Source organism: Eptatretus burgeri, chromosome 5 (genome assembly GCF_056783735.1).
Source record: "Eptatretus burgeri isolate ZD-2024b chromosome 5, Ebu_testis_v1, whole genome shotgun sequence".
Lineage (NCBI taxonomy): Eukaryota > Metazoa > Chordata > Myxini > Myxiniformes > Myxinidae > Eptatretus > Eptatretus burgeri.
The window spans coordinates 118,123,999-118,146,498 of record NC_140965.1 but is presented as its reverse complement, the minus strand read 5'-3'; the positions used below and the strand labels follow the sequence as shown (position 1 = coordinate 118,146,498).

General features: G+C 40.1%; 1 protein-coding gene across 12 annotated transcripts in view; it reads right to left on the bottom strand.

Annotated features, from left to right (window-relative positions):
- The window catches only part of LOC147027227 (pro-neuregulin-1, membrane-bound isoform-like), a 1,384,261-nt gene that overhangs the window by 93,764 nt on the left and 1,267,997 nt on the right, over window positions 1-22,500 (bottom strand). For 7 of the 12 annotated variants that reach the window (XM_085883477.1, XM_085883479.1, XM_085883485.1 and 4 more), the window contains 4 exons: window positions 20,695-20,718; window positions 20,238-20,264; window positions 17,715-17,817; window positions 1,840-2,002 (listed from right to left, as the gene is read on the bottom strand). In XM_085883477.1, the coding sequence (XP_085739603.1) occupies window positions 1,840-2,002; window positions 17,715-17,817; window positions 20,238-20,264; window positions 20,695-20,718 (317 nt within the window). Of the gene's footprint in view, window positions 1-1,839; window positions 2,003-17,714; window positions 17,818-18,754; window positions 18,770-20,237; window positions 20,265-20,694; window positions 20,719-22,500 lie in introns of all 12 variants that reach the window. The other 5 variants (XM_085883481.1, XM_085883484.1, XM_085883480.1 and 2 more) reach the window with 3 other exon arrangements.

The following is a 22,500-nucleotide window of genomic DNA, read 5'->3' as shown; positions in this document are numbered from 1 at the left end:
CTCCTCCTAGCTAAACTCACAAAATGTAAGCCTTCCACCCACATCCACTCTTTTTGCTCCATTTTTCTCTATTTGTGAAACTGTTATCCTGTTGCTGCTCAATCCCACCCATCCCTCTTGGGATTCAAGCAAACGGTGCACCACCGTATTATGTCGTCCCCCATCACCCCAATAACAATGATCGTTCCATCACCCCAATAACAATGAACGTTTTATCCCTGTCAACCCTACCTCGCCCAACCGTGTTAGTTCCACGTTACTGTGTTTCCTCCCCTCCTCTCTCTCTTTTTGTTTTTGGTTCGTTAATTCCCTTGCTTAATATGTTTGACTGCAACACTGCCCCACTGTGACATGATTGCCTTTTTATCATATACCACCACCCTCCTCCATGAACCTTGATCTCGTACAGAAGAAAAAAAAGGACACAATGGAATATAATGCAGTGATATTCTGTTTTGACTACTTCAGGAGCTGCAATAAAGTAATTCTACAAATTGTCAAGCATTGCACCATTTGGGGATTAAAAAGAGCCATAAGATGACCGAACTATGATGAACTAGAACGGGCACTCGTAGAGAGCATACCTTCGCCGCCACTACTTTTTTTGTTCTTGGTATGAATGTGGGGAACTGGTTTCATATGAATGGTCTTATGACACAAACCACATATCTATAATGTCATGACCCCCCCCCCGACTTTCGGAGGCTACGGACGAAACAACAATCAACTCACGTCGTTTTGGCGAGTCTTCACTCGCAAGCTCGGTGAATACAACGTTTCAACAAGAGAAGGTAATCTCGTTTGATGCTGGTTTCATGCAAATCGAATAAGAATTGACTGAGTCATGCCGAAAACCGCATATTTTTCAAGGGCGTGACCCCCCCCCCCGACATTTTACCCCAACTGGTGACATGTGTTATGACGTCATTGTGTCACAAGATTGGGCATTAAATTCTGAACATTTTGGTGCTGGGTTCATGTAAAGCGGACAAGAATTGACCGCGTTATGACAAAAACCGCATATTTTTCAAGGTCGTGACCCCCCTGACCTTTGACCCCTAACCGGTAACAATAGTATGGGCGTCATTGTGTCATATTGCATATCACAAGATGAGGGGTTGAATTCTGAACATTTTCGCGTTAGTTGCATGCAAATTGAATAAAAATTGACCGTTTTATCGTAAAAAGACGATTTTGACCTTTTCGTGACCTTGACCTTGACCTTTAACCAGAACGATCCCAAAATCTAATCGAATGCTTCCTGGCTAATAACCAATCATCCCACCAAATTTCATGCAATTCGGTTTAATACTTATTGAGTTATACGAATCACAAGATTACAAATAAATAAATAAATAAATAAATACACGCCGACCAAAACATAACCTTTCGCAGAATGCGAAGGTAACAAGTTGGGAAGGAAAAGAAGAGAAAAATGAAAGCAATAGTTTACTGTGTGAGTAAATTTGAGTTATTGTGCAACAACAAACCATAACATTATGTAGCTGTGCTTAATTTACCCGAGAATGATAAAGAAGAGTATATTTAGTCATGTTTCTTAAAAACACATCAACTTGCAATGCGAGCAGATTCTTATGCTATCGCTAATCACAAACTCCGAAAGGATATACGTTGCTCAATTGCAGTACTATATATCTTCGAGAGTTTTCAACATAAAACTGATTTTTCAGGGAGGTCAAATCTTTTCGTGTGCTTTATTACTAGCCATGTCACAATGCAGTAACATGTGGTAAACCAACAATTATCGGTTCCTAATGCGTTGTATTAGACCAAGTTACCAACCATGATGCGAGATCAATGAAGTGTTGACATTCTTACCTGTGAGGGCGATGCACCAATGTTTCTCAGCTGGATGCTGTTGTCGGGGGCTGGTGCAGGGCTAGGTGGTGGTTGAGGCTGGTTGTGGGGTCCGTTGGGAGGATTTACATTCATGGCATGCATCCCATGCCGAAGATGGTTGTGCAGTCTCTGCCTTTGCTTCCTGTGTGAAGGGAGAGAAGTATGTACTTTTTGTCCCCATTCTTGATTGCTCTTACTCTTGCTTTGAAGTTTGACAGGAATTAATTCATGTTTAGTTCACCTGTATTGCTGTTTGTAAAATATGAGCCAATCTTGTTAAGAGATACCTCAATAAATAGTAGTTGATAAATAAAGTGAAATAGTGGAAGTTAGAAATATAAAAGAGAATGGCATAAGTGAGGCAGTGGTGTGATAGCAAACATCACAGCAGAGAATGCAAACAAAATGATGAAAGGAAGGAAGAGGAGTTATCAATTTGATTCAAACACAACCAATATGACAGCTGGTTTTGAATTATATTGTTACGGATCCGGAGTTCAAGTTTGACCATGAGGGGAAGCACTCGGGTTCCTCCTAAACACGTGGTCCTGAGGCTGCTGGGCACAAACAACTCCACATGCTAGCAGGTTGCTAAGAAACCACGAGTGCTCATTGGTACTGCCAATCCTGGCAGGGTTCACACTACTTCACGTGTTACTGTTTTCGGTGGATTGGCAGCATAAAGGAGGTTGGGGGGGGGTAGGGGGGCCTCATTCTCTCGTTGCATACTCGAGTTAACTTACCATATCAGGTGCTGCCGAGCTGAGCTGCCGAGTACGTACCGGCTAATAAGAGCAAATTAGTGGGGCAGAACTTCCTGGCTAACCTGTGTGCAGCCTACACTGGACCAATAGAGGAAAAGACAGAACAATAAATATACATTTATAATATAAGCAATTTTTAATAACACAAGGAAAGGGTACGTGGCACAACAATAAAAGGTTTTATTTCAAGCAAAATGTACAGCAGTGGAAAGCAAGGATTTGTGGGTGCGGCAAAAGAAATGCAAGTGTTTACAAAAGAGGACACAGTGCAGAGTTAACCTGATACAAAGAACTTACACATTCTTAACATGAAAATGACAAGCGCCATCAGACACACACACACACACACACACACACACACACACACACACACACACACACACACACACACACACACACACACACACACACACACAAAAAAATTGGAATAGCAAGAAAGACAGAGATGGCTCGAGGTGATTGCGACCTTTAGAATACCTGGCACGGCAAACAGACCAGTGGAAAACCCAGTCGCTTAGGAGGGGGAAGGAGGGAATACAACTGGGGGTGCCTAAGGTGCATGAGTGGCGAGGTGAAAATGAGGTGCAATGAAGTGCAAGTGGAGTGCAGAGAAGGAAAAATGAGAAGAGTTGAATATATGTCGGGTGCTCTTTTATATCTTGTGCATCAACAGCAGATGACACAGAAGATAAGAGACAGAATGTGTGAGAGAAAAGTTTACAAAGCCATGTGAGAAGGTCTGTAAATGGAAAATGCTAATGGTCTATGATCGGTCTGTCATTCCACCCACTTCGCCACCCAGCGCTCTGCTCCACCTTCCTCCTTGTGCCGCTAATCAGGCCTGGAACTCTCCCATCTTTGCCCAGCACCTCAGCAACTATCTCTGAATCTCAACCAACCTCTCACTGCTCAACCACTTTGTAACACTTTTCTCAGCGACTTTGCAGGGTGTTTTACAGATGGCTGGTGAGGGAGGAATCCAAAGTCAGATCAAGACGATCAGGTGATGTTTCCCAGCACTTCCATTGGTGCACAGACACCTTCCCAAGAAGTAGCCCTGCCCCTGCGAGGCTCTGAAGCTGAAAATGGCCACATTCACCCACAAACTTGGCCACGCAACGGAGCTCCGGAATTAACCTGGGGTGCAGGTTACTGGGAGCACGCTGGCCATGAACATACATTAAGTACCAAATGTGGGTCGCGATTGAGCATGGTGCCAGAGCCATTTAGATGATGTTGAATTGATTCCATCGCATACTTGCACTTTGAGCTATGTGCCAATATATTCCGAACACAAGCTTCCACCATGGTAGGTAGCGTCTATGATTACCGGATATCCTTAAAGGACAGTGGTAAGCATCCGTAGCGCTGATTGTGATTGCGACATTCGTAGCGGTTGTGGTGAGGTGGTTGAAGCATTTGTGGTGAGGAGGGTGAGCGTCGGTTATTGTGGGGATTTTTAGGAAGGGATTGTGGTAGTCGTATGAAGGTTGTGTTGTGGTTCGAGTGCAGAGAAGGTTGAAACTAATAGTCCGTTGGGGAATGGTGCGCGGTTTGAACGGAGTTTTGGCAGCATCTGCTAATAAGGCTGTTTGTTCACGTGTATGCATGGATGAATGAAGGAGAGGTCGTGTGTGCAAATTAAAGTAAATAAAATAGACAAAGGAATCGTGAATGGAATTAAAGACCAAAGTAAAAGCCCTCGCCATGCATCTTGTCCCATATACCCACTAGGCATAAGGAAAGGGCGAAATAGAATACTAATGAAATAGCTGCCTGGAGATTGCTATTTCTGTGATTTTTCTCAGTGTAAATATTTTGTATGCATTTGCCTTGAGGAGCGACGTGTGCGTGTGTGTGTGTGTGTGTGTGTGTGTGTGTGTGTGTGTGTGTGTGTGTGTGTGTGTGTGTGCACATATGTCACACCATTTTAAAGTCTATTTCCCTGAGCAGCGGTCAGCTTTTTTGCGGGCTCCAATCATGTTACCCTTTCTTGTGGCAATGTTTTTACGGCCGGATTCCCTTCCTGACGCCAACCCTTTAGTCGCCTTCGACACGCAGGGATAATTACCAGTATACTGGTGCTCATTTCACCGACCTCGGAAGGATGACAGGCTGAGTCAACCCCCCCTGATGTTAATTCAGTGGCCAGTGGGGCTCGAACTCAGGACCCGAGGATCCCAAGCCACCACCACAACCACTAAGCCAACACCAGGCCTATACATACACATATGTAATATATAAAAATCTTTCTAACCACCGACTGACTGACTGATTCAATGCCAGACTCACTGATGATATTAAAGATCAGTACCTTCCAGGTGACGTAGAAAGCTGAAATTTTGTGTGCCGATGAACATTGAAGCCGCTACTCCAGGCAAGATCACAGAAATGGCAGACAACATTCATAAATTTAAATATAAATAAATGCAAAATAAATTATTAAAAAAACATGCAGGAGAGCGACCTGAGACGATGGGGAAACACAGTAATTTTGCGTGCCGACGGACATCAAAGCTCATACACCAGGAAAAATCACAGGACTGTCAGAAAGCATCCGTAAATGAAAATATAAACAAGTTGAGGTACATTCAAAAGTACACCACCCCCATGCCAATTAAATAAATAACAAGCCCTCCAGCGCGCAACCTTTCTGGGGCACCCTCAGTACTCCGCAATGCTGCCGTGCAGCACGTGGAGACGTAATTGGGAGAGAGCGGTGCACTACTGAGGCAAATATGGACAAATCATACTTAGTTTATGCCTGGTGTTGGTTTAATGGTTAGGGTGTTGGGCTTGGGATCCTAGGGTCCTGCCCAGCTGTTGAATTAATACCAGGTGGGGTTAACTCGGCCTGTTATTCTTCCGAGATAGGCAAAATGAGTGCCAGCATGATGGTATACTGTGTCGGAGTGGTGACCAATCCAGGATTGTGTCCGAGAGCCAAGGAGACTGCTTAGGCAGCACCAACGCTCTGCACTATATGGTCCCAATGGATGGATGGATATATGTATATACACATATCCACACAAATAAATGTCAATGTGTGTCAGTGTGTCTCCTCTATAACTCCAAAACCATAAAACCTAGCAACCTGAATCTTTGCAAACGTACTAAGAAAACTCCACGGAAGTGCATGAATGAAAATTGGGTGTTTGTTTTAATTAAACACGACTTTTGAAGATAATTAACGGCCTTATTTAATTATATCCTTTATCAGCTGTATGCTCAGTCATCGCTGTATAATGGGTCTTGAGGCATATCCTAGGTAACCTCGCTGGGGTTTGAAGCCACCATGTTTTTTGGCTTGCTCAACCACACCTTGACTTAGAACAGGCCACTACGATTTCTTGATGATAAAGTTCTTTTTTCACTTTCCGCACTCATATTATCGAATTCCTATTCATCAAAGCTTCAAATTGCCGTTAGTGCTATAGCTACAAATTGCATCGCTTTCGTAAGTGCTATCATTTTCAAATTAGGAGCTTTGAGTGATTTCATGCATGATCTGATATGATTTTCCACATTCTACTCTCATGGACTTATTAAAGTATATCACCAAATATTGTTTCGGTTTTGAGAATCGGATATCATCTGGACTAAAGAAATGTGGACATCTGAAGTGAAATTGAAAAATTTAAAGAAATAAATGAGTCTGATAACAAAGCCGATATAACTCTTTACTTTCAGCAAGCAAGGCCATGTTCCATCCTTCTCCCGACACACATGAGAAAAACATGAGAAAAAGTGAAATTTCCAAGGCATTAAGCTTATCTTTTTCTGCTGTTTGGAGAATGATATTAAGTGAACAAAAAATTTAGGAACGTGCCAAACTTAACCAGCTTCATTGAGCTCTTTGACTTAATGCATTCACTGCTTGACATCACATTCATAGCATCTGCCAGATCTTTGTCTATATTTTTGGAGGTTTTCCGAGGTGCTCAACAGGGAATCAAAGCAAATCTGGTGAAAGACAGATGTTTTAAAATATAGTTATATCGTTTGTGTGGACCTCAAACCTATGGACCATGCGACGCGTGCACAGACGAGCAGGCAACATGGCAGATGATCTGCAATGTTTATTTCATGGGCAATTGAACTTTGCAATGTCTCCAGGGTTGTTCTGCATTAAGCAGCAACTATTTGTTAGATAAAGTCACTATTTGACCAAACTCGTTTTATCTCTTTAACTACTGCATGCGCAGTGAAGACCAGCTTTAAAGTCCAAGGGATTCTAAGTAGTATGCAGCGATAGACTCGCCAGCCATTCCTTATCTACCATGTAACTGGAGTGCTTTCTTGAGTGCTTAGGCCACTTGCTGATTTCCCATTGTAGATAGCGGTACAATGCTTCATCATTCTGAGCGAATCGTTCACTCATTGCAGATGCTTTTGCTGCACCACGTCGTTCAAAGTGAGTGGTTCTTGCTCCGTCACCATGAGCGAGTGGTTCATGCTCCATCACCTTGAGAAAGTGCTTCATGCTCCTTCACCCTGAGCGAGTGGTTCGTGCTCCATCACGCTGAGGGAGTGGTTCATGCTCCATCACCCTAAGCAAGTGGTTCATGCTACATCACCGTGAGCGAGTGGTTCATGCTCTGTCACCCAGAGCGAGTGGTTCTTGCTCCATCACCCTGAGTGAGTGGTTCATGCTCCATCATCCATGAGCAAGTGGTTCCTGTTCCATCATCCTGAGCAAGTGGTTCGTGCTCCATCATCCTGAGCGAGTGGTTCATGCTCCGTCATCCTGAGGGAGTGCTTCGTGCTCTGTCATCCTGAGCAAGTGATTCGTGCTCCATCATCATGAGTGAGTGGTTCGTGCTCCATCTTCATGAGCGAGTGGTTTGTGCTCAGTCATCCTGAGCAAGTGGTTCATGCTCCATTGCCGTGAGGGAGTGGTTCATGCTACATCACTCTGAGCAAGTGGTTCCTGCTCCATCATCCTGAGTGAGTGGTTCTTGCTCCATCACCCTGAGTGAGTGGTTCGTGCTCTGTCACCCAGAGCGAGTGGTTCTTGCTCCATCACCCTGAGTGAGTGGTTCATGCTCCATCATCCATGAGCGAGTGGTTCCTGTTCCATCATCCTGAGCAAGTGGTTCGTGCTCTGTCACCCGGAGCGAGTGGTTCTTGCTTCATCACCCTGAGTGAGTGGTTCATGCTCCATCATCCATGAGCGAGTGGTTCCTGTTCCATCATCCTGAGCAAGTGGTTCGTGCTCTGTCACCCGGAGTGAGTGGTTCATGCTCAATCATCCTGAGTGAGTGCTTTGTGCTCCATCATCCTTAACGAGTGGTTCTTGCTCTGTCAGTCTGAACGAGTGGTTCTTGCTCCATCATCCTGAGCGAGTGGTTCATGCTTCGTCATCCTCAATGAGTGGTTTGTGTTCCGTCATTCATTCTGAGTGAGTTGTTTTGAAATAACACCTGATTCTGAGGTGTTTGCTGTATTGACGTGTTTTCTGAATTACCGAGCCAATTATATGTTAATGTTTTGTGAACATATCCCTGAAACGTCTTTATAAATGCGACGTCGTTTTTCAGTGTGAGCTACTAAAGGTTTTTGTGTTGTATACACTATGCATTGTAGTCTATATGGTAATCAAACTGACTCCAACTCCCTGATTCCCGAAAAATTGCCGATACTTGGCAAAGAACAAGTGTGTGTGCGTGCGTGCGTGCGTGCGTGCGTGCGTGCGTGCGTGTGTGTGTGTGTGTGTGTGTCTGTGCGTGTGTGTGTGTGTGTGTGTGTGTGTGTGTGTGTGTGTGTGTGTGTGTGTGTGTGTGTTGTTCATAAAGAAAACATATTCTCTCTCCTAACTCTCCTACCCCTCTCCCCCTCTCTCTCTCTTATTCTCATTGTTGCTCTACCCTCTCCTAATACAGTGCAGCACCCTCCTCCCACACCTCTCACTCTCCCCTCCCTCTTTATCTGTCTGTCTGTTTCTGGACATGTCTGGATGGTGGTTTTGTCTGTCAGGTCAGGCCAGATCAGATGTGACTTGCTGCAGGTATCATGTAAACCTCTTCTAAGCTGTTTCATGGTCAGGTTGTCAGCGACTAAACCATCGGGGAAAGAGAAGGGACAGAGTTAGGAAAGTGGACAGAGAAGGGACAAAAAGGTCGATTTGCTTGCTTTTTCAATTGAATTTGCAAAGCTAATGTTGGAAAATACCGAGTCAAGTTGCCCATGCACTTGGCAAGGTTATTGAGAAACTTATACCAACCACATTGAGTGCAATGTATACATATATATGATTGAAACCACGTAACTTTGTGAAGCAGGAGCAGTAAGGCACAGATCAAATTCCATAACAGCCGTTGCCACAACGATCTGTCAGCAACAAGCATTGTCCGATGAACAAACGCATTGTCTCTTCCCAACTGAGCACCAGTTAGGAGGTGGAGTTCTGCTCAGGCATGATAAATAAACCAGAGAAGCCCTTCCCACACAAAAGCGACGTGTGACTTTAAAATCTCGGTCTTCAAAAAGACCTGAGTAACCCCACGACAGCCATCCAAAATTGGATGTGAAGTGGTGGTTTGTGTGTGTGCATGTTGTTTTGTGTCATGTTGCATTTGAGGTGGAAGGGTCATATATATATATATATATATATATATATATATATATATATATATATATATATATATATATATATATATATATATATATATATATATATATATATATATATATATATATATATATATATATATATATATATATATATTTGTGTGTGTACCATCATTTGATGGGAGGGACAAAACCAGATTGTTCAGCTGTCGCTTTTATGTTGAAGTTTGAAGTTATTCCACAAATGTTGATGTTGAATCAAAATCTTTGGAACACGATTGATGTACCAACTGCAATTCTGCCTTGAAAGGAGCAGGAAATCAGATTTGAAGAAAGGAAAATATACCTGCAAAATATTTGAAATATGTATTTGAAGAATAAAGTTCATGGCAGAGCTTTAGGTTGTGTGTGCATTTGAAATTTTGCCTCGGTCTAAACTATGGCTCTTTGACACCTGCAAAAGATTGACACCTCATTTGAGAAATATAAAGGAAATGCAAAGTAGACCAAAGGCTTGTTGAAATGAGATAAAATGTCAGGTCTTCTTCAAAGTCTAACACAAATTATCACCACCACAGTGACAGCTCAGTTGAAATGTAATCAGTTGCTCCAGTGTTGGTAATGGTGAAGGTAAAGGTCAAGGCCTGGTCAGAATTTGTGATACACACATGAGCAGAACTCAATTAATGTGTGGTCACAAAGTTTCTAATGTTCGGCCAGGACTTGGTGACACACAGACACATGCATAATGCCAAGTGTAGCTGTGCTGACTTGAAACTCCAGATTGTAGAAATGCATGGAGGCCGAGGGATCTGTCAGGTCCATCAGGATGAGTGAAATCTTAACGAACAAAAAAGGTGTTTTGAAGTAACATTTGTTATGGAACTCCACTCAGTAATCACATTGGGTCAAAGATTCATAGAATAACTGGAAATGTTTGCTTTTTGTTCTCTTTTGTAATATAAGTTCAGGATAATACAATTTGAATGAATAAAATCTCAAAATCATAGTAACTCTATTAACTGCACATGAGAGATGTAATGAGTATTAATACAAAAATAATATTGTCGAATTGAAAATGAATGAATTACCATATTTTCTGAAGATCTTTCAGATTTTTTTAGTGTAAAAAAAACTACAGACAAGAAGGTAAAGTGGAATGAGAGGGTTCAAAGAGTGAATAAAATGTGTTTTTCATTTTCTTTCAACCAATAATAAACAAATAGTTATTTACTTCTTTTTCATTTCTCACCCTTGACTGAAAGCAACCGAAGATCATTCCACACAGCCATCAACAAGTGTGTGCTCACTTTCCAGGACAGCCAGAAAACAACATCTGTCCAACCTCAATTCTGAAATTTCACACTTGCTTCCCTCCTCTAAAATATTGTGGTACCTTAAGTCCATCTCTGATGTTAACTCCCCCTCCATCCCTTTCTTCACTTCATATGGCACCACAGCCGATTCAGCCCGTGGGAAGACTGATTGACTCAATTCTGTGTTTTCCTTCCAAATCCTGCATCCCCAATAATTTCTTCTCCATACCGACTCTTCCCAATTGGACCCAACTATTCCTGGACTCTGTCTTTTGTAACTGAGAAGGTGGAGAAATTTCTGGCAACCCTCAACTCTGACTCTGCTACTGGACCGGACGGCATCAGCTCACATGTCCTAAAAACCTGCTCTGCTGCTCTTGCACATCCTCTTTCTGCCCTTTTCACCCTATCATTTGCCCTTGGTTAAATGCCATCTGTTTGGAAGTCAGCCAACATCACTTTCTCTCCAAACTCTCTGCCTATGGCGTGCAAAGCCAACTCCACTCTTGTGTTACGGACTTCCTCCACTCTCGTAGTCAACATGTGGCTCTTGAGGAAAACGTCTAAAAAGGGCTTAAGGACTCTGAAAGTTATAAAGGGGTACAAGGTACTATATAAAGGTACATTCCAATACCGCATAATTATTGGACTTAATTAATAGACGTAGTCAATGGTCCAATAGTACGTAATTCATAGACTTAGTCACGGTCCAACTCAGATTCAATCATTATCATTATTTACCATTATAATTGTTATTTTAATAGTTATTATCGTTTTGTATCATTATCATGACCATTATCCTTTCAATAGTATGTAATTAAAAGACATGTTCTGTGCGGCCAAACAAACAAACACACAACCCTGTCCTCTGGCGAGGGTAAATATAATAATCTATTATGTATGTCACTCCAACAAGTCCTCCTCAAAATTATTTTATCTTGTGTCAAGGACATGCAGGTATTGACACCGATGCAATATTTTTCAGGGACATTTTTAAAGAAGCTTTATAGTGTACTAGCAGGTACTCATGCTCTCTGGATCCTGTAGTGTCGCCTGTGGGCAATGTGCTGCGGCACTGCAAGAGGAGTTTCCGGTCCTATCTATCTGTGGTCCTTTGTTTTGGAGTAGTTACCGTACAAAGTGATGGGACTGGTCTGCCACAGTAGAGAAATAATTCCAATAAATAAGACCGATGAGAAATCCGACAAAAATCCATAAATTCTAAAATAAAAACAAATTCGATTTTTTTACAATGAAAAATATTTCTCGGAAAACCTAAGTAGGACCCCCTGAGTATACCCTGAACATTTGGTGTCGATCAGCACAAGGGTCTCGGAGTAGTTACGAAATAAACAGACAAACATACATACTGCTCTGTTTTATATATGAGATGTGTATTGTCCACCAATGGAGTACTTTTAGAATAGCTGTCTGTGGAACCCTTGTATGCATTCTATTGTATGCCACAAACATGCAGGCAGGATGACCAGCTCAACAAGCATTAGCTATAGTGAGAAAATTCTCAAATATTTATCAGTTTGCTCATACAGTGAGAACTTCAGCATTTGGTTTGATGTCTTGCCGATTGATGTTGAGAATATTCCAAAGGGATCTCATTAAATTGTACGCATGCTTGAGGGGGCAACTGTTCTCTATCCACAATTTATGTAATTCCAAGCAGACAGGATAGCAGCCTTATAAGCTGCACTTTTTACTGCAGCACTTATAAGCAGCATTCAAGTTTTATTCCATAAACGGTCCTGTTGTGACACGAATGAGGTGTCTGCCTTGGTAATGCAATGGGATTCTCAACATCCCATCCTGTCATGCAACAAAGAATGCTCCCAAAGTCGGTTACCTTTTCTTCCACTTTCAATTTTACAATAGTCAAGATGTTTGCTGCAGCACAATGCCTGAAGGGTGTCAGTTAGAACATCACATCATGCAGTTATTCACATCAGAATGAAAGAGAAGAAATGTTTTGAGGTTTTGGAATAACGGCTTACCATGTCTTGTAGATTACTCTCTGAGTGAGCAAGACAATGCAATCATATATGGCTTTCAGATTATGGCTTTATGTATTGAGATTTATCAAGACAATGGCAAAACCATTATTGTTTGTGTAATATATAAAGCCCCGGACATATATTTTGAAAATTTATTGATGACTTGGATACACAATTGGTTGGCAGATCTAAAGAAAATAAAAATGTTTTCACTATGGGGGACTTTATTCTCGATTTTCTTAAGTATGATATAAATAATTTAACTCTGTTATGTGAATACTTTATTATCGCAATTTTTGTTTTTGTTTCCATGATTACTAGATCTACAAGCATTACAAGTACCACCTTGATTATTTTTTTGGATGATTATTGAACCTTGATTATTGAACAGCCACCATGATTATTTTTTTTTTTTGTACACATCATCGAGGCTCGTATGAGAGCTAACACACAACATACAGCAAGGGGGGCATGAGACAAGAGGGGTGGGAGAGGGAAGGACAAAACAGTGGGGAACAGAGACATGAGGAGATATGTGGAAGGGAGAGGGATGGGGTGGGGAACATGGGGTATACAAGATGGACATTACAGGGTCTTTCAGGAAGGAAAGCAGGGAATTTAAAGGAGGTGGGTTTGGGGTGGATTAATGGGGGTAGAAAAGATCGAGGTTTTGGATGGGGGATGATAAGAGGTGGTGGTGAACGGGAGTTTTGAAGTCCTGGAGGGAAGGATGGGATTGAACAGAGTGTGGGAGTTTATTCCAAAGGTGGGGAAAAAAGAGGAATGAAAGAGTAAAGGTGAACAGTGATTCATGATTTTGGTTGTTTTACCAGAATGTGGTTGTTGGCGGACCTTGTGCGCCCTGTGGAAATATGGTGGGGACAAATCGCAGACAGAGCAGTGGGGGGGGGGGCGAGACCGGAGAGGAGATGGTAGAAGACAGAAAGACCATCAACCGGCTTGCGGTGAGAGAGTAAGAGGCCCAAAGACTCGGCCTCATTGTGTGAGATACCAATGATCCGAAATGCCTTGGTTTCCACAGCATGGAGCCAAGAAAGGTGAGAGGCAGAAGCACCAGCCCAGAGGGGAGAGCAGTACTCCATCAGGCTGTGGCCAAAAGCTTTGTAAGTGGTCAGGAGCTCAGGTGGGCCGAGGAAGGACTTTGCACGATGGAGGATTCGCAGTCGGCGACTGGCTTTGGAGGCCAGGTTGTAAATATGGCTTTCCCAGGATAGATCATGGCAGAGACCCAGAAGCTTGAAAGAAAGGACTTCTTCCAGAGAATTGTTGAGAAAGTCGATGGGGGTGAGGGGGGGGGTTCTAACTGGTCCTTTCAGAGAGACATAGTGAGAGTGTGAGATTTGTCAGTTAGATCATAACAATATCATAATTGATAATAATATATCATAATTGATTGATATCATAACAAACCAATGTGATTTATCTACCACCAGTGACCTATTGTATTGTGATGTTACTAACTATCTACCCATATTTCAAACAATATCTTTGCATAATAAAACTACACCTAGTGGAGAAAAAGATAATAATTTTAATCAAAGAATTGATTCGGAATGTATTACTCTTTTACAATCTGATTTGAGAAACAGTAATTGGGGTGATATTCTATTATTATAAGACCCCAATGAAGCATTTGGTGTATTTGAATCTAAATTGGGTGTCTTGGATTACAAAATTTTTGCACTTTGTAAAGTTATAAATAGAAAGAGAAGTGAAAATCCTGGATTACAGATGGGTTATTACAATCAATAACATATAAAAATAGACTTTACAAAGTATTTCTGCATAAACCATTGATATTCAATGAATTGAAATGGAAAAACTTTAGGAATAACCTCAATGCATGAATACCTAAAGTAAAACTGATATATTATGAAAATAAATTCTTTCAATGTAAATTAAATATAAAGTCCACTTGGTCTATAATAAATACTCTGATAAATAAGAAAAGCAAAGATGACCGTAAATATAAAATGAATTGGAATGGGGTCATGACAACTAATACACAACAAATAGATTTCATGATTTTTTTGTAAGAATAGGTCCATCGTTAAATAACAGGATTCCACCGAGCCGTGTTGATTTTGACTCTTACCTTCATGCTCCTAACCCAAATTCATTATATTTATACCCCAAAGCAGAGGTGGAAATTTGTGATATTGTTTATTCTTTTAAAAACACCAAATCCCCTGGCTTGGATGGATTTAGTCCAAAGGTGATGAAATCTGTGATGAAACAAATTACTGGGCCAATGTGTCATTTTTGTAATTTGTCTTTGAACAAAGGGATATTCCCAGATAAATTACAATAGCAAGAGTTATACCAGTGTTGAAAACTGGGGGAAAAAGGTAACTTACAAATTATAGGCCAATTTCAGTACTTTGTATATTTTCGAAATTGTTACGACGAATTATGCATGGAAGATTGTTTAAATTTCTCGAAAAACATAAACCTCTTGTAAAAATCAATATGGATTCCAAAAAGTTCATTCCACATGTTTGGGTCTCATTGACCTCAGCAATAAAATTATAGATGCTTTTGAAAACAATTGTTATGCTTTTGGTGTTTTCAGTGATTTATCGAAGGAGTTTGATACCATTAATCATAATATTATGCTGTCAAAATTGTATTATTATGGGATGTGGGGGGTAGCTTATGATTGGTTTACAAGTTATTTAGATAGCCGCATCCAGTGCATAAAGTATCAATCTTCTCCATCTGAATTTAAGAACATTACCTGTGGAGGTTCTCAAGGTTCTCTTCTGAGTTCATTAATGTTTACATTATACACTCGTGGGGTGTGCTTATACATTGTGTAGGCATACGAACCGTGCTTGCCAATTGTCTCAGGTTGCTCATCTGCATTTATTTATTTTATTTTTTTCATTTATTTATATTTTCATTTACGGATGATTTCTGATGGTTCTGTGATTTATTTTCTCCTTGGTGTATCAGCTCCGATGTCTGGCAGCACAAAAAATGATTGTGCTTCTGTATTGTCTCGGGTCGCTCACCTGCATTTTTTCATTTTTTTGTTTTTCTTCTTTTTTCATTTATTTATATTTTCATTTACGGATGCTTTTTGATGGTTATGTGATTTTTCCTGGTGTAACGGCTTCAATGTTTGGTGACACACAAAATCACCATGCTTCTCCATTGTCTTGGGTTGCTCACCTGCATTTTAAATTTTTTTTTCATTTTTTATTTTATTTATATTTTCAATTATGGATGCTTTTTGATGGTTCTGTGATTTTCCTGGTGTAGCAGCTTCGATGTCCATTGGCATGTAAAATTTCAGCTTTCTACGTCACCTGAAAGGTACTGATCTTTAATATCAGTCAGTAAGTGAGTGAGTGAGTGAGTGAGTGAGTGAGTGAGTGAGTCATTAGTCAGTCAGAAGTTAGAAAGAGCTTTATATATTAGATTATTGACATGCATGCATCTGTAAGTTAATTTTCTTTTGTTTTATATGCTGGTGGCACAAATGTTTTGTAAAGTGATAATAACCTCGACTCATTAAGTACTATTGTCAATGAAAAGCTTTTACAAATGTGTAAATGGTTTTGAGCAAATAGACTATCCGATAATGCAAAAAAGAGTAATTGTATAATTTTTAATCAAACAAGAAACTGTTCAGACTTAGACCAAGTTAAGACTCTGGTGAATAATTAAATAATAGCATGAGTTGAATGGACTAAATTTCTTCGTGTTTATATTGAAGGTCAACTATCATGGAAATTTCATATTCATGAAATTGAAAAGAAGGTTTCCAAAGGTTTTTGTATTATTTCAAGACTGAAGTGTTTTCTCCCCCAAAATAGACTCTGACTGTTATACTGTTCCCTTGTACTTCCTTATTTATTATATTGTACTCTTGTATGGCATAATACATTTCAGTCGAATCTTAATAAATTATTTGTTTTACAGAAAAAAACTTATTCGAATAATATGTTGGATGCCGCCTGGATCTCAAACCGATCAATTATTGTATCACTGAAAGTTACTAAAACTGTTTGATATCACACTCCATCAACAAGGTATTTTTATGTATAAATGTGTGAATATTAGACAGTGCCCTTCTCATTTATGAAATCTGTTCATTTTTAGTTATGATATTCACTTGTACACTACCAAATCAATGTCATAAATTCATCTCCATAAGCATAGAACTGTGTCTTTTCAGCACAATATTCGTATTCTGGTCCTAAGCTTTTGAATGGTCTGTCAGGCAGTTTAAAATATGCAACCTCATTGGAAATATTTCCACATATGTTAAAGAAATGTTCGATTTTGTGTTACGATTCATAACCGTATAACTGCTCTGATTGATTTCAGTCAATTTTTATTTTTCCTATGTTGCCTTGAATTACAAATCAAAATTGCATTCCCATACATTTCGTAGATTTGTGTGAAGTTTCCCCTCGATCTGTCCAGCCATTTTGGAGAAGAAGATTTAAAAAATAGGTTTTAGGGTAAATTCAATATGGCTGTAAAAACCATGTGACCTATGACATCATATGTCTGAGCCTTTTGTTCCTCATGGATAGGCAGTCATACGTGTAAAGTTTCACCTTGATCTGTTTCGCCACTTCAGAAAAGATTTTTTAAGGTTAAAACACAAAACAAAAACAATATGGCTTCTGAATCATGTGACTGATAACATCATCTATTTTTTTTCTGTGGATCAATTTATCCTTAGATGACCCTCAAAAATTTTCATACTGATCAGATGTAGCGTTCTACATATGCAATTATGACATCATAATGAAGGAACCTATGACATCATAAAAAAAATCACACTTATTCCCAATGAGGATTACTTGCTGTGTGCCAATTTTTTCCTTGGTGCAGTTTCAGAGATACAGAGGGCCAAAGTCTTTCCATTTTTCCAACATGGTTGCCACACCAATGACCTATGGCATCATAATTATTAATAAACTATTATAAATGAGTAGTCACTCTGATAGTGAAAATTTAATCTCAATCTGACAAGCGGTTGCGGAGAAAAATACGAAAGTTCTGCACAGACAAACAAACAAACAAAGAGAGACAAATGGACCCAAATGCAATACCCTCCTGTCCGGCAAGGGTAATAAGAATAATTGCAATAGAAAACCATCAAATGGGTTGTTTAACACAATGGAATAATTTTTTTATTTAACGAATATGCCACCTACTTGGTCTTGCAGTAGGCAACCACGCACATGATGCCAACGACCAGTAGTGCAATACAGATGCCCGTGATGGTCAAGACCCGCTTCTGGTACAACTCCTCAGCTTCTGGAATCCAGGCCGGCAGGCAGGAAAGAGGCGTCGTCACATTGGCAAAATGAAGAGCCTGCTACAACACTTCATAGCACGACCCCCCTTGTTGTACCTCTGCCTGGGGAAGTCTTAGCAGTCTACCGGTTTTAGAATTCCATTACAATTTGCAATAAACGACAATAATGTTCTCTCCATTTCCACAAACTGAATTGAGTTTCATTGGGAGCAGAATTGAGGTTATTGTCAAGGCAAACAGTATTCAGCAAGTCGCTCTTTGGCGTTCTCAAACTTTGTTTTCTCAAATGAAAGTAGAACTGGTTGAAAGCCTGTCAATTTGTACGTAAGAACCTGCAGCCGTAGAGTCGATAAGAGCCCCCACCAGGCAACCGAATACCTTCAGGGGGGACGTAGTGCTCACCGCAGCACAAGCAAGGCCACACAGCCAACGAATAAACACACCTTTTAATCACACAAAGCACGTGTTAAAGTACATTAACCACATCTTTTTGACCCAAACTGCAGTTAAAAGTGGAAAAATTAAAACTGCAATAGACGATTGCAGTTCTACACACGCCCCACATCAAAGCAATTACCGGCATTCCACAAAACTGCCACAGAAAGTTATAGCGGGTTCGGAAATGGCCCTGCGGTGATGGACAGTGGCATTGCATGCGGAGGGAGGCTGGACTTACACAAAAGGGACTGCCAGTGGGAATGCAAATGAGGGAGTGCACAGGCCATGCACAAATTGTGCAGCTATTATTTTCGAGCAGACCTCACGGCCGGCCAGGCATTTCACATTGCCGGGGATGTGCTCATGAAAGGTTAAAAACAAAGGCGTTGTGGAATTGCGTTGCCAAGATGATGAGAGCCTCGGGTGGGAGAGAGCATTCTTTAGGAATGTGGCATGATAAGGATACAGGTATATAGAGATTTCAAACTAATGGATTACCGATCAGCCTGAATGCTTGCATGGCAGCAAAGGAGAACGTTACAATATGAAGAAGCTGCTGTCAGTGCCCGCATTCAAAATTAATAATAAAAATCAACATTCAGAATTTCAAACAGTGTTCCCACCATTTCAGCAATGGTTCTCGTTTATGGAAAGCGTGATTGTAGCTTTAAATGTGAATGAGAGTAGCATTTCCATCTAGTTACCTTGATTGGCCATTTGCTGTGTGTTGTTTTCGTTTGTAGTAATCGTGTCGCCAATTGGCATATAACTCAAAGTTTCCACGTAAATTGCACAAACACTTTGGAAATGAATGTCAGTGGTTTGGGCAATAATGAAATACAAAAAGATGAATTGGGCCATATCAAAATACAAATAGCAATCTGGTAACGTGAGAGCTGAACTTTATGCCTCTGATTATCTGATTTATGGAATGCACCATCAAATCAATGCTAAATGGAGGGAATATGTGCCGCGTTAAAAAAGTTATTGGAACCAAACGCTCGCAATAGTTCAAGAAATACCGATGTTTATTTATTTCTCAACACAAAAATATATAATTAATCAGGAAAATAGTTCCTCACTAATTATATATACTTATGTTTTGAAAAATGATAATAAAAATGTTGGCATTTATGGATTTTTATGACTAATTTCGTTCTGACAACATTTTGAACGACCCTCGTAATTGCACCGATGCATGACACCTGTTAAAAAAAATCGTTTCTAGTTATTGGGCATTCTTTTAAATTATAATTATTAACATGATAAATTTGGCAGAATGTGGAAGAGGGAGGGAAGGTGGATGGAAATGAGGAGGAGGGTGGTGGCGGAGGGGATAGGGGTGGGGGAGAAGTTAGGTAAACTAAACCACAACACAAAAATAAAAAACAGATTTCAATGTTGTTTATTATATTTCCTGGGGAGGGATAAGGAAGCACCTCATTTCAGGTGAAAACCTCTTTGAATACATTATTCAGCGTTTGAGTCATGAAATACGGTTCGCAATATTATCTATTTATTTCACACGATTTTAGATTGTAATCCAATGGAAAGGTACAATTTGGTGAGAAATTGCATCCTATTTCTTACTATCACTTTAGAAAAGCAAAATGTGTGCAATGCCAATGCAGTGAAAGCAGGTGAGAGTTCAGGTAAGAAAGCATTTGTGGTTGGGCCTGCACTATTAAAGGAACAGATGCGTATTAATATTTCAGGAAATTCATTTCATATCCCCGGCTGGGTATGGCAAAGGAGACATTGGTAATTATAAATGCAATGTGTGTTTAACAAACGTTTTCTGCGTGCCTTTGTTTTGTATGAAGCATTGCTGCTGCAGCATACATATGCTATTTTACATATACATGCAATGCCTCATAGCACAGCAGTTTCACAGTATATGAACATACAACAAGTAAACTTTGAAATGTTTCAGTGCGGTTTGTGCTGTATAACCGGTTGTGGTGTGGCCTCTATAGCTTACCTAAATGAGATGTTTTTGGAATTTTAACTGCAAAAATACAAAACCTGTTAAGCATTTTAGGCAAATTAGTAACAAAAACTGTGAGCATTAGTTAGTTCTTTGTTTTGGGCAAAAAGAAAAAAAAATCCAGATAAGTTTTACGTGTTAGTTCTGGAGGTATTGACTCCAATAATGGTGTTGAGTGTAAGGAATAAATTTTCGTTAAAAAAAAAGAAAATAAAATAAAATGGGTGCTTACTATTGTGTGAGTAGAAAAAAAATCCAAATTGTTATTAATACATTTCAAAGCAAGAACTTTTTTGATGTGTTTGAATCAAAGCATGCTCTGTTAGTTTTCTTTCTTCCTTTGGTTTTATGCAGGAAGGCCAAGCAACGAGTTTCGAAATCACTCAATTTTACATTCACAAAAAGCATCAGTGAAGGCAGGCAAGGTGTGAGATTAAAAAAGAGATCATACCAGCAAACTCCAGGCCAAGATGCCCTGCGAAAGCAACAAAGAAAGGCGAGAGAAAAGAAAAGTGGGCAGGGGAGGAGGTGTTGGGGGATGGGGTGGGGGGGAGGGGTGGAGAAAATGGTGAGATTCAATCCACATAAAATAAATTGGCATTATTAGGCATGTTGAAGACAAAAAGAAGCACACAGAAGCAAACGACATGGACATCATTAAAAGAGTAAAGGGAAGGAAAATTGGGAATGGGAAGTGGTACGTAGATAAGAGTAACATTCTTGTTATGAGATGTAATTTCGACACAATCTTCGTTTCTCATTTTGTAGGGAAATGCAGCATGTAGATAAGGAAGCAAAGAGCACCTGCTGATCCGAAGAAAAAAAACATCATCGGAACGACGGAAATTGTTGTCACTCGGCCATCAGAAATCATGTAAAAGGTGACTCATGGAATGGTGGTTGCTTGCTTGGTTGTACCAATTAATTATATGGAAAGGTTTCAAATTTCCTCTCCAACCCGTAGCCATAGCCGACCAATTTCCAATCATATGCTTGCCCTTCAAAGGTCATTGGGCACTTGGGAGCATCATTCCTCTTGCTGTGCTGTCCAGCCTCCCTCGCGGACTGCTCGTCATTAGAATATCAGTCATGAACTTCATCCTCAGCTACCTGACAATCACTCGGGAAATGTAAAGCATGGCTGATGCACTTGGGGATGTGTTTTTCAGGGAAGGAATTTTCTGAAATTACCCTGAATGCGAAAAACATGTTTATCAGAACACCATCCTGGCAAATCAATTTTAAATCTTTTCAGCTGAGAAAAAATTTTGTGCTTGTACCTTTGGGTCCACAGAGCCCATCCGATCGATTTTACAATAACCATAAAGCCCGACAACAGTTAGGACATATTTCTTCATCTGTTTGATATGCAGGATCAAAGGCTTAAATGGTGGGGTCAGTGTCAAGGGATGTCTACTGCGATATTATATGTGGATTCCACCAATGGTCAAAACAAGGGTGAGCAAACACTTTTCTAAAATAAAAATAAAAAACCTGCTTGTCTTGTTTTCTTATCAATTTTCCATTAATATACATAAAAAATGACATCTATCAGTTAGCATGGAGAAGTGGAATAAGAGCTGTTGCTTGAAGTCAAAGTATATTTAACCTGCAACCAAGTGATGAACCATTATAGACAACCGTAGAATCCCTTTATCGAATGGTCATAGGTGTCCAAGATAACACATTGTGTTGAGGCACTGGGTGCAGCAAGAACGCAGTAACATATTGTCCTCCTGTCTCTTTGTAGCCTTGGAGATGGATGTCTATGTGTTCATGAGAGGACTTCCAGGGCACAACTGTAAATGTGCTCTGCCTGACTTCCTCCTGCATCTTCTGTTACATTCTCTCTTCTCACAAGACAATGGTAATCCTGCCATCACAAGACAATCTTCATCGTTTTACTTTTTTCATTGAGCAAAGATTCTCAGTGGGGCTTGTAAATAAATCAGTGTAATTTCACATGAATTAAAAGGAGATAAGTAGACAATGCTCAAATGCATATAGAATGAGTTATGGAAGCCAACTGTACATGGGACTTTGGATTTGAACCTGGATTCTGAGCATCATGAGCAAGTGGGTTAGATGAGAATTCCAAGTAGGCCAACTCAACTTCTTCTTTCATAAATGATTCTTCATTATTTGTTGGACAAGTTACAACCCCCACTTATATTAGTTACTTTATCCGAAACAGCTAAAGTGTAGTTTTTTGCATATTATAGATTCCAACATAAATAAAGGACCTCAATAAGTGGTA